Source organism: Helicoverpa zea, chromosome 12, assembly GCF_022581195.2.
Source record: "Helicoverpa zea isolate HzStark_Cry1AcR chromosome 12, ilHelZeax1.1, whole genome shotgun sequence".
Lineage (NCBI taxonomy): Eukaryota > Metazoa > Arthropoda > Insecta > Lepidoptera > Noctuidae > Helicoverpa > Helicoverpa zea.
Genome location: NC_061463.1, coordinates 6,480,930 through 6,493,677, shown reverse-complemented (window position 1 = coordinate 6,493,677; position 12,748 = coordinate 6,480,930). Strand labels below are relative to the sequence as shown.

Genomic DNA, 12,748 nt, shown 5'->3' with positions numbered 1-12,748 from the left:
GACAGTACGTGACAGCTTGCTGTCAAAGTGATTCGAGGGCTTCCTTTGCTTTTCTTTCTTCCCTTCTTCCCTGATTCCCTCGCCCAAGCCAAGGGATTACAGGAAAGTTGGTAAATGGTATTAAACTCTCAAAATATCGAAGACAAGTGCTTGTTGTTAATGTAAGGCAGCTTCCCTAGTGAAAAAGTCAAAAATCTACACAGATTTTGTATATGTAAAAGAACCCAACAAAGCAAACAGCCGAAGTTCAGTGCATCTGCTAAGAAAGTATGCTGGGTATGTTTTGTCAATTATATTTCAATAGCATCATTAAGTACTATTTACCAGTGATCATAAAATGTGAACTAACAAGAAGTTTTTAATAACTTAAAATTAATTCAATATCTAGTTTGGTTTGTGATTGTTTTTTGCGTCTGATTTAAAGGTAACAATAGAAGGGACAGGTCGCCCTTGCGTAGCGACACTGTCGGCCGCCGACGCGAAATGAAGAATCAAGAACCTACGAAATCTGGCGATGATGTGAACAATGTTATGAATCCTATGATGATGACTAATATGTATCCACAAGGTAACCACAACACATTTCACCATCTATCACAATAAATAGTTTGTAGAAATAGTCTCAGTATTATTAAAGTAGGTATGTTTCTTATTCAGAAAGATAAGATATCCCTAAGGGATATGATATTCCTTGTTTTATGTTCCATATAAGTCACACTATGACTACTAGAGCCAATCTTTATGTAGCATAGCTATTGTGTAACAGCTTCCTTGTATTGATACACATACATAAAGATTGGTTCTCTAGAGCAATATATCCATGTACTTTATTCTAGCAAACATGATGATGGCTGGTGGAATGTACCCAAACATGATGATGCAGGGAGCTATGATGGGTGGGGGCATGATGCCTACTCCAGGTATGGATATGATGTCTGGAACAGGGATGGACATGGTCCCTCAACCAACTATGGATATGTCAGCTATGGGTGGACAGGGTATGGCACCTGCCGCACCTCCTGCTATGGACATGGGCATGATGGGCGGCATGATGATGGACCCCTCCATGATGGGAATGTATCCTGGCATGGCTGGAGATATGTCAACAATGCAAGACAAAAAAGAAATCCTTTTTAAACATGCTCGGCTCATTCCTCCTGATTCTAATGCACCTAGACCTCTAAGGAGGTCTAAACCTCCTGGATGCCGAACCATATTTGTAGGTGGATTACCAGACAAGATAACAGAAAGAATCGTGAGAGAGATTTTTGAGACTTATGGCAGAATACACACACTTAGATTGTCTAAGAAAAACTTTTGTCACATTCGTTTTGATAGAGAGGAGTGTGTAGATCAAGCTATGTTAATATCTGGATACTGCATTAAGCTAATTAATTTGAAAGATAAAGATGATATGAATGAGGATGATGATGATGAAAATTCACATTCCACTACTGGCTGGTTGCATGTAGACTATGCATTGGTGAGCTATAAATCTTATAAATCTTATCATTGAACTATTATTATCTGTCTTACTTAAATGTAGAATACATAAAAGTTAAAACTCACTTTTTCAGAGCCGTGACGATCAAAATGACTTTGAACGCCGACAAAGACAAGCTCTACGAGCACAGCAAGTACAGATGCAGCATTTGAATGCTCAACAAGAAATGGCGAGCCGCAGTATAAGTTCATATGGTTCAGATGCACGTAGAAGAACGCCATCACCGTCCAGAATACAACCATACTCAAATGCAGCTATGGTTCAATTGGCAGAAAAACTCAAAAATGAAGAACATTTTTCAACAACTCTACCGGTAAAGGACTTGCTAATTTTAAATTACTCATCAAAACTAAAGCTTCCATACTTTAGCAATAAGTCTATAAACAATTTTACAATTGTGTTCTATTTATTTCAGACATTGCTAGCTTGGTTAGAGAGAGGAGAATGCACAAAAAAGAATGCAAATCAATTTTATTCCATGATACAAGCTACAAACGCACACATACGCAGGTTGTATAATGAAAAAATGCAGGCTGAAGAAGAGTTACTAGATTGCAAGGAACGTGTCAAGAATCACATAGCTACTGTGATTGAACAACGTAAGTTGGCTTGAACATCATGTCATTGAAATTTCGCCTCCATAACTTCTTTTAATGAGCAATGAGACAATTGTCTAGTCTGACATTCTTTTATATTACAAAATACTTTCAAGGTAAGAAGGTCACAATGTTCTCATTTAAGATAACATTGAAGTAGTAACTAAAGAAAGTGCATTTTTCTTTTCATGAGAATACATTCTGGATGTTCTAAGATGCTGTTGTATATTATCCTCAAGCATTTTAGCAACTACAGTCTGTTTATTCTCCAGTTAATTATGTAATACAATTGTTGCAAAATGGTCTCTCTAATATCGGCGGGTAGTCAATCACAAATGGATCGCTCGGGTTCACCAGATGTCGTCCAGCTCTAACCATTAATGAATTGGAACACAATCCACGCCGCGCTGAGAAACTTGGGCGCCGTTGTAAGTTATTTATGTTATGACAATTTACTTTTACCATTTACAATTACACCCATTTTTCTTTTTTTCAATATTTTCTATATGATTGTTTAAAAATAAATTGTCATAACATGTTGGGTACCTGTGTGTAACGACACAGTAACATGTCTGACGTTACACGTGTGTAACGCGAGATGCAGCGCGTGCGCAACACTGTCGACTGTCGTGAGCCTCGCATGTGATAGGTAGACGTATAACGCTCCAAGCGACTGCGACGTTAAGTACAACAGTGTTGAGCCTGGGACGACCGATTGATCGAGACATTACGACGGTATGTTTTGGTCGTGAGACCAAAGTCGGATCTCTTAACATAATTTTGTGAACCTCAGTCGAACAGGTGGCGAAAGTGTTTGCCGCGTCGTCCCATCAACGTGTATGGGATCACTTCACCAAACCGCAGAGAAAGAATATCGAGACGTGGCAGAAAATGACACAGGTACTACTAATATGTAGCAATTGTTGATTTGTTAGGAAACAAACACTAAGTAATTGTTGTATTCACAAAAGTTCGTGATAACTCTTGCTGTTCACTATATTATTGTAAAACTAATATAAGCTGTAAAAAACACCTTACTGAAGTGAGTATCAGCTTGAGGAACTGACCAACAAATGTGGTGCAATAGTGTAATGAAAGGAGGTAATCTAGGTGACCGAGAAGACTGCAGTACAGGTAAACAGAGAAAGGAATCATGTGGTAAAGTATACAGAACTACTTCCTTATATTTCTATCTACACATGAATATAAGTAATCACACCATTAGTAATTTAATGTATGCTTATTCATTCTCTAAGCAAATAAATATCTTCCAGGAGTTTAATTCATTGAAGGAAGAATTCAATGAGAAGTTCTTTAGCGAGGATGGAGAGTTTAATGGCTTCAGTAGGTCATCAGACCATGGTAATGAAGATATTCAACAGTTAAAGGTAATGCATGTTTAATTAAAATAATTTCTGAGTAAATACTGTGAAAAATGTGAATAATAATGAATGGATTTTTATATTTCAGCGTGAGAATGAGAGTCTTCAATTTCAACTGGAAGCATATAAAAACGAGGTTGACGTTATTAAGGCTGACTCTATGAAGGAAATGGAAAAGTTTAAGGCTCAGTTCATAGCGCGGCAAGCTTTGCAGGGAGCTATGGACAAAAATGTAAGTATTTCATCATCACAGTTATTGCTTTATTATTGGTTTTCTGTCCAGGGAAACTTTTTCATATTTATTTTTTATTCACAAAAGTACCTTACTTCATAATGGTGAAAATAAAATATGGGTAATGATATAAACGATAATAAATTCGAATGTGTACGTTCCAGCCGCCATTGCCGTCGCCGATCGTAAAGCCACCTCCGCCGCCGCCGTTGCCTGAGGATCTGGACTCTGCAGTGCATCTCAAAGAGGCTGTCGAGGCTGGCTGCGGGGAAGCCAAGCTTATTGGAGTCATGTCGGCTTTCTTACAAGTAAGTTATTGCTGTGTTCTTTTGTATCGCGGTAGTCAGTTAGAGTCCTAATTAATTGGATATCGAAGATTTTCGTAGACTTGTGTACCAATGGTCTTACAAGCTTCAGATGGGACTACAAGGAACGAAATAAATGTGGTAAATACTATACAGTGTAGGAACTCTTTAGGTTTCTATTTTACATTAATTATTTACCTAAGTACCTTGGTCTATAGCTGACGATAAAATAAAAATTCAGGTACATCCACAAGGGGCCAGCCTGGACTACGTGGTGTCGTATGTTCGCGCCATATTCCCGCACGTCTCCCAGGCTACAATACACCATGTTCTACAAAAACACACTGATGTTTTCGAACGCACTACAAGCGGCGTTGGCGCCAATATTGAACATCGTTGGTCATTCATTGCGTTCAATAAAGAAGAAAAGGCTTCCACTTAACTAAACATAGAGAGATGAACTCTCTGCATATCATAGTAATTATCTGCGTTCAAGATAAAATCGAAGCAAGAACAAATAATACTTCGTCATGTACAAATTGATGTCTGAATGTTTAGATTGTAATGACTAGACATTGGGTTATAAGCATGTGCTTATACATATCACTTTAATTTTGCAGCATTATTGCATATTTTTTTATAAATCGTGCATGAGTTAAATATGTCAGTCTATTTTTGTGGGAATGGTGTAAAACTAAACCCTGATATATTAATAAAAGTAAAAAATACGTTTTTTTGGGAATAAAGAATGGGGTATCAAATCTCTGTAGAAATGTTGAGAAAATAAATCTAAATTAGATTATAACAAACCTTTCTTATAATCCGATGTCAAGGCGATCCCCAGGCAATTTTAAGCAATCAAAATTGTTAAAGAGATACCTAACCATTTTAGACTGCAGACTTTATTCATTATATTATTATATAATTTCAAATCATTCAAATGTTTATTTTTCCAACATAATATTAGTAAAAGTTAGATGATCAATTAGATTTTAAGTTCTAAATATAGATTATTATTAAGACCTGCGTAAGGAGGCATTTATGTGTGATACATAAAAAAACATATTTCTTTTACAATAGATGGAGGAGAAGTAAATTAAATTCCAAGGGATAGGTAGCCAACCTAAGTATACCTACTATTTTGTTATTCTTTATGGATGGGACTATTATAATGATGCTGAAATTGTAGCTTGTAAGGCTTAACAGATCAAATAGCCTGTTGAGTCAAAATATTATTAACATGTATGATAACAAGTTGCTGTTAAAGACTGGAAATTGTATATGTCTTATTATATTAAAATATTAACTATCCACAACTTAATATAGTCTAACTACCTAACAATAAAAACTTATACATAATACCATCTTCATGCTGTGATTACATTTTGATGCATCTGGCCCTTTAAATTAAAGACTACAATTTTGCAGTACCTCCATCTTTTTTATGTTATACGACCACCACAATACCTAATTTACCTACATTTTGGTTTCAGAATAAATAATGTAAACAAATAATAATTTGTTTTATTTCGAACTACCGAATAAGCAGGCTGTTTTAATTCCCATTTTTATTCGTTAATACATGGTTTAAGTTTCTGTTTTCTGTTGTGCCTGCAGATCGTTGATAGTCTGCATATACTCCGTAGTGGCCTCTTCAAGGTCCCGGTCATTAGAGGTTGGATCAGTTTCAACGGCTGGTTCGCCCGCGTTCCCGCCTTGACGCATCTTCAATCTAAGTTCACGCATCCGAGCTTCTAGAATACGCTCCCTTTTGTTCTCACGATCTAAAACCTAAGAACATACATATCGAGCAGATGGAATACCCCCCTATCTAATCATTTGTTACGTGTCGATAAAGTAATCAATTGGAAAAATGACTGCGTCACATTCATGATTTGTTGCAAGGTCTCGAGTTGCTACGTAACATAGCGTACTACTTACGTGAGTTAAGAGTTGTTTATCATTTTTGTCTGCCGTTCCAAGATTTTCGGACAACTCAGCTAAGTATACCGTTCCTTTGCTACTACCGCATGCTACTAAAAGACCCTAAAATATTAAAGTATTGATTAGTACTTTTATTGGTAATAGTACTTGATGTCGTGTTCTAGATTATACTAACTCCTTCATGCGGACGCAGGCGCAGCAGCGGTTCATCGCATACTTGTGCAGTAACCAATGGAGCGCTCCTTCTCCGTAACAGGTCCCAACACGACAGGCAGCCATCCCATTGTGTTACCAGCAGCAATGAAAATCTGTGGGTGGTACAGCACGAAATAATTAAGGTAAGGTACCTAATGTTCCTTCATCTAGTTTATGACAGATGTTGATTACTTCCATAGTTTTAATCGCTTTCTGAAAGCCTTGTATGTGGTAGCTACTAAGTAGTCTTCAAAAGTGAGCCTCATGATCATTAATGCAGGAAGGTCTTTTGCCTAATTGCTACTGCCTAGATTTTCGAAAAATATGTCAGGTACCTGATAGGGTTCCAAGCACCATCAGTCAGTTTAGTACGGTGGGAGTAAGTCCATAGGATAGCCGATTCGCGGCAGTCTTCGCTCCAAACTCGAGCGGTCCAGTCACCCACTGTTAGGAAGTTTTTAACGAATGTCGGGTTCCTTTGCAGCGCATACACAGGTCCAAGATGTGCCTCGTACTGAAATATTACACGAAATTACTTAGTATGAAAATCTCACGAGAAACAATCTCGTTTGCTAAAACTTGCCTTTGTTGGAAGTTTTTCGACGGAATTCTTTCCTTTTCGGTTTCCTCCTATTACTAATCCAGTTTCTGTTCCTACCATGAACCTGTCCAAATATATTATTTTAGATGTCTTTAACTTTGTCATATCTACCTAAGTTTTAAGCATCTAAGTTGTACCTTGTAGGGATTGTTGGCTCATATTCAAGTGCTGATATTCCAATCGCATTATCAATGGACTGTGTATCAGTTACTGATTTTACAATATCAATGATCATGGAGTCTGTTGGCTCACTCATATTCCGAGTATCCCACCTGAAAAAAATATAAGATTAACTTTACAACTAAGGCTTCTTACTTCGAAGTTTGTGTATGACTTTTTTGAATATGAAACGGGCAACCATTTAACAACACCATCTGGTGATGAGGAGAAAAATTCCGCTCCGATTTTGGAATTGATGAATAGTACGTTTCTTGCTATGTCACGGTGTGCAACATGCGGTGGGCAAACTCCGGCAGGGTCTCCACCTTTACGTGTGTCCCACCAACCAACCTGTAAATGTGAAATATCCGAAGTTATCACAGCAGGTTTTCTATAAATAAAAAATCCTGAGGGGAGGTTCTACATAGTATTGTCCGTCTGTCTTGTCTTACCTGACCGTTCATCATCCCTCCAATTATAAGATGAGGGTCACGAGGATTGTAAATTAGATCTAATAACGGCTGCGGTGGCCTGATAACCAGCTCTGGTGCATTTGCGTTCTCTGCAACGAATAAAATTTAGTTTTAAATGCAACTAACACTAACATAAATTGACTTATTGTATTTCGAAATCATACCGATGTCCCAAATGTAGGAATACTGAGGGTTTCTGGAATTCCTCGTCAGCTCTATGTCGGCATGAGCTACAGCTAACTTGGCGCCTCCATCAGCTTGCCACGACAGAGACCGGATCGGCCGTCTGCCGTCGGGTTCACGGTACACGTTGACAGTGTGACAGCCACTGTTCTCAACCGGTGGAATGGCCGGCAACTCGGTACAGTAGGTCTCGTACATGTCCACTGCATTATTTTGAAGTATATTGTGTTCCATACTCTGCATCGTAAGATTTAATTTAACTATTATTGTTTATTTGGCGGCGCTTCTAGGATCATTAACACTTACATGTCCTAAATGCATAACAGCATGAACATAGGCGTCATCCTTTTCGATTTTACGTCGATATCTCTGGGTTGCTTCGGGATCACTCATGTTAATATCTTTTGGCCAGCCTCCCTCTACGTGGCTTATGCCAGAACTTGTGTATTCAGCTCTTAATTAATCCAAGAAAGACGAATTAGTTATTTAAACTGCTTAATTAAGGATTAACTAAACTAAAAATAACAAATAAATATGATGTAATTAACAGTTATCTTAGATTTTTTATTGAATAATATTTTATGTCTAATAATCAAGTATAGATAAGAAATATGAGTAGGTACCTACTCATTCAAGAGATAAGGCACATTTAAGCAGCATATTGAATGCCAAACGTAAATGTAGTTATTGATATCTTTAGGTAGGAACTACTTATCTCAAATTATCATTCCAATAGTAATTTTACCTACCTCACAGAATTAACCCAGTGTTCAGACATAGTGCATGTATTTTGTATGGCAACATGCACCGGGTTTCGCAGAATGTAATCTGGATAATGCGCCGGGTTATTGGGAATGCTCACTATCAGTTCGGGACCGCTATCTTCGAATAATGTTTGTCTTCCAAATTCTTTCCTGCGTTTTTTGTATTCGTATACCAGTTCGATTTTTTCTGGCTTTTCCATGATTTTGAGATCACCGGGGGCAGAGAATGTACACTTCAGCACATGTACAGTTAACTGATAGCCTTTGTTTGATCGATAAACTCACAGGGTTACCCAACGATATGCTAATGGGCGGTATTCTAAACAGTTTATTAATCTCAAACAATATTGCGTCGTATGTTTTTGAATCTTAGTTGACTGATAAGGTATTACAGATAAACTCTTCAGTCTAGACGCGTGGGGCCAATAAACTTTCCATTCAATTAGTATTTTAAACCCTATCTGGGGCCCGATTCTCCTAAGTTGTATGTCAAAATCGAATAGAAATCGAATCGGAATATGATCGCAATAGCAGTTTTAACCATATCGGGCATTCTGCTACTAATAAAAGACCAATCATATTCGATTGACATTTGATTGGTGTGCGATTGGTCTGCTATTTTGGTGATTTTGGTCTATACGGTAGTTTGCTGTACAATCATTTTGCAATCGTAAATCATTTGCAGACAAAATGATTCATTATTGAATGACAGAAAAGGATAAAATGTTTATTTCAAAGAAAAAATAGCGGAATGCCACATACGCTTCAATCGTAATCGAGTCGGGATTGGATCTCAGTCGAATCGAGTCGAACGTGAATCGTATGTCGCTTAAGTAAAATTAGGAGAATCGGGCCCCTGGAAGTTTTGGCTAAACATGGTTGAAAGTGATGTTTTGCTAGTCTTCAGTTACATAAACATAAAAGATATAAGTTACAAGAGTTTATTAAAAGAAACGAATTAACAGATTACACTGATATAATCATTTAGTATAGTGGTATCGGGTCTGCTTGCGTGGCTCGCCGTAGACTAAGAACTATAAGGCGCGGGGGTGAAGCAGCCAGTTTCACGGTGCATTGTTCTAGGAGAATGGACCACCGAGCTGCTGCACGATTTTCAGAGGACATCGACCTTAACTGCGCTATCTAAAACCCAAAACAGTAGTTTGCAGAGAAACTAGAAGCAAAGAATTCATGCAAAAACAAATCAACTTCATAGACACAAAGTAATCGGAAACTTGATTAAGTATTTACAGAATATCTTAAAGTGTCTTCGAGAATATTCACAGGTAGTCGAGCAGTCAACTCCCCAGTGTGGTCAGCAAAGCGGACCCGAATGTTCTCATCAGCAGAATTATCCCTGAAAGTGCATTATCCAGTACTTAGCTGTACCGTGTTTTAGTTCGAAGACTTATGTTACGTAGGTGGTAGATAACTATCATACAAAGTATCAAGTTCATCCAAATCGAGGTGCGTCAGCAATGCATGTAGTGACGCACAGAAAGGCGTTGCGCCTGCGACGCGATCGCGCACTTGTGACACGGAGGCCGCGCATGCGCGCTCGCCACTCCATGCGGCCCATGCTGCGGCTTCCCCGCCACCTGAGTCAACAAAATTATCGAAGGCCAACTATAACCTTATTGACAACATCATTGAGTTGACCCCTCAAAAACGTCTCAATTGCGACATGTACAACAAAGACCTCATTTCATTTTCCTTATCATTGTATTTTTTCCCAGGGAAATCAAGAAATCAAAACAGATTACGAATTAAAGAAAAAAAGATCCTACGCGTGTACCTATATGCAAATGAAAACTACCGAGTACCTACATACTACGCTTACTACGCTACTAGGTACTGAAATAAAAATCTAGATTTAAAAGGGTTTTCCCCGCAGTAAGAAAGCTGATCTAATGTGTTGATATGTAGGTACGAAGCACGCTGATAATAAATAAGTGTTTATGTAATGATACCTAGCCGATCTAATTTTAGAACTCCTTCCAAAATAAAAATGATGCAATAACATTGTTTACTGAACCACGTAGGTAGGTACATGAGACATCCAGACAAAATATTGCAATAAAAATTTGTTTACCGTAATGATTACACTTATCAGTTTAACATCGGTTATCAAGGAAGATAAATAGAGTAGTTAGTATGAGTTTGTGTTTTGAATACGGCGGCTTAGATAATCGCTGAAGTTAGAAGTGTGACTCACGCGCAGTGGCCTGGTTACGTATGTGCAGCCTGAGGGCCTCTGCGTCAGCGGTGTGAGGCTGGTGTGTGACCACGGTGCGCGCGCATACTTGCACACTGACTGCACGGGATCGCCACGATACTCTAGCATCAGCTATAAAGAGCACGCTTTCTAATGGCCTCCATTCTTCAGCTCTGTTGGAAGATCATAATATAAGGTGCTTTAATATTACCTGCCAGGACTTGAATGGCGGGTAATATTGCATTTATAGATTACAATAGTGAAGAAATTTCGTTCCCCGGAACAGTCAATTCAATTTGAGACATTAAATAAGTTAAATTAACATTGGCTCTACTCTGCATAACGTGGTTCACAAATTACGCGCGTAGTGTCGCTTCGTCAATGAAAACAACTGCTATCTCTTTCTATCGATTCTGCACGAGTGGCAACGCGCAACTCTATTGGATGGTTTTAAACTAATAAATTAAGTCAAATTATACGTATTTTTTTTTTGTATTAAAAAAAAATATGACAAATAATCAATTATTTATCTTTACCATTGTAATCTATAAACGCAATACTACCCCCCATTCAAGTCCTGGCAGGTAATATTAAAGCACCTTATATATTTTATAGCCCTAGGCACCCATTCTAACTATCGCTGACCGTCCTACGGTTCCTTCGTTTTTGACTTTTTTTCAACTTTTACCTTCTTGTTCAATAATTCATAGGCAAAATGTTAAGAAAACATATCTTACCACCTATCCATGTCTGGTGGACCTTTCGACTTAGACGCCCTCGGTCTTAGCATAAAGGCCCTAGAAAGCTGTAGGTACGGGGCGGGGGCCATAACTAATTTATGTATGTACACATATAGGCAGTAGGTACCGTATATCTCACACTCGGTTTACTATGTAGGTAGGTATGATAAAATATTTGAATTAAAAACCTTTGGATAGTGTCGATGTCAAATATATCCAGGTTGACGGTAGCCGGAGTTGTATTGTCTATAATTTCTACACCACGCACTGACATATCAACACCTAAAATAAAAAATCAAAATTAACGTCCGCAGTTATCTGTTAATGATCGTTAAGTTTAAGTTAACTTACCAGCTCTGGTTTTTATAGTTTTCGCTGGTTTCACGGATTTTACAACAACCAGCAAATCGACGTAAACATTGTTACTTTCATCTGAAATATACAAGCAATTAATTTTAGGTAATTGTTCCAGATTAAGTTTCAGCTAAGACATTACGGCATAATGATAACTTGATATTTTTAGTTAGGTAGGTACCTGGCAGTTTCATTACTTCGGCAAGTCCATAATAGCCTGAAGATTGCTTAGTGGGTATATGGAGAAGAGGTAAGAACATGCTGAAAGCATCTCCATTGTGAATGGTCACGTCTGACATGCCTTCGTTTAGAGACAGGAAAAACGGGGAGGACACCTTCGGAAAAATCAATTTTACGTTATTTTTAATTATGTATTTACAGTAATAAATAATTATCTTTATATTTGAGATTAACGATACTTTACCTGCGGCCTGTAAGTTTCGTTATCTCCTGCCTTTACGCAGATTTTCGGCGACGTAATTTCAACTAGGTAGATATAAAATTAAGAATATATCAGTCAATAGATCAACAATGTTTGTATTCATACTTCTATTCCACGTAGGTACCTAATTCGTTTTGCTTTTATTTTGGTTTGATAGCAAATAGCACTTACCAACATCTCCTACTAAAAATCGCTCGTAAAAAGTTAGGACAAAGTATTCGGAACCCCAAACATCAACGTTAATCGTGTCTATATCAGAATCTCTTATTGTAAAAGATGTAACTCCTCTGGATTCTCCGCTTTTCTTTTTGGAACCTACCGTACGAGGACTGTTTTTAGCAATAATAATACCGACAATAAGGGCATTTTTTACGTTAAGGTTCAAATGATTTAATTTCAATTTTTGCACTCCCGCCATTTTTCGTACGAGCGACACGAAAAAAAATCTCTCATTCAAAATTCGAAGTCACAGATTTTTTAATAGGCAAAACTTTTCTTACTCCAAATAGTACGAGATTATGTTTATAAGCCAGGTGGAAACTTATTTTCAGTGTTAATCTGGCTAATTTAAATATTGGTAATGTAATATTGTTATATTACATTACCAAGTACAGTAGAGATTTAACCATACAAATAAAATACATTCCATTTACTTTAAT

The 12,748-nt window shown here is 37.6% G+C and overlaps 3 protein-coding genes across 4 annotated transcripts; 1 reads left to right on the top strand and 2 right to left on the bottom strand.

The window, feature by feature from the left end:
• LOC124635250 (ecto-NOX disulfide-thiol exchanger 2-like) lies at positions 1-5,534 on the top strand. Its single transcript, XM_047171109.1, has 10 exons — positions 1-276; positions 425-568; positions 837-1,483; positions 1,578-1,817; positions 1,920-2,103; positions 2,894-3,000; positions 3,375-3,488; positions 3,571-3,714; positions 3,879-4,022; positions 4,261-5,534. The coding sequence occupies exons 1-10, from the start codon at positions 270-272 to the stop codon at positions 4,459-4,461; spliced, it is 1,932 nt and encodes a 643-aa protein (XP_047027065.1). The 5' UTR covers positions 1-269; the 3' UTR covers positions 4,462-5,534.
• A 38-nt stretch (positions 5,535-5,572) lies between these two features.
• On the bottom strand, positions 5,573-8,865 carry LOC124635251 (dynein axonemal intermediate chain 2). Its single transcript, XM_047171110.1, has 11 exons — positions 8,324-8,865; positions 7,881-8,028; positions 7,556-7,811; positions 7,371-7,480; positions 7,118-7,269; positions 6,897-7,031; positions 6,742-6,823; positions 6,494-6,672; positions 6,139-6,271; positions 5,961-6,065; positions 5,573-5,810 (listed from the first exon to the last, which is right to left on the bottom strand). Exons 1-11 carry the CDS (start codon positions 8,536-8,538, stop codon positions 5,607-5,609), a joined length of 1,719 nt encoding a protein of 572 aa, XP_047027066.1. The 5' UTR covers positions 8,539-8,865; the 3' UTR covers positions 5,573-5,606.
• A 400-nt stretch (positions 8,866-9,265) lies between these two features.
• Positions 9,266-12,644, bottom strand: LOC124635253 (meiosis-specific with OB domain-containing protein). 2 transcript variants are annotated; one of them, XM_047171112.1, is made up of 9 exons: positions 12,261-12,632; positions 12,072-12,133; positions 11,829-11,982; positions 11,645-11,725; positions 11,482-11,575; positions 10,554-10,726; positions 9,780-9,936; positions 9,590-9,695; positions 9,266-9,481 (listed from the first exon to the last, which is right to left on the bottom strand). In XM_047171112.1, exons 1-9 carry the CDS (start codon positions 12,505-12,507, stop codon positions 9,323-9,325), a joined length of 1,233 nt encoding a protein of 410 aa, XP_047027068.1. In that variant the 5' UTR covers positions 12,508-12,632; the 3' UTR covers positions 9,266-9,322. The 2 variants fall into 2 exon arrangements, 1 of the variants encoding a protein (XP_047027068.1); XR_006984981.1 differs by having other exon boundaries at positions 9,266-9,936; positions 10,431-10,726; positions 12,261-12,644.
• Positions 12,645-12,748: the final 104 nt, after the last annotated feature.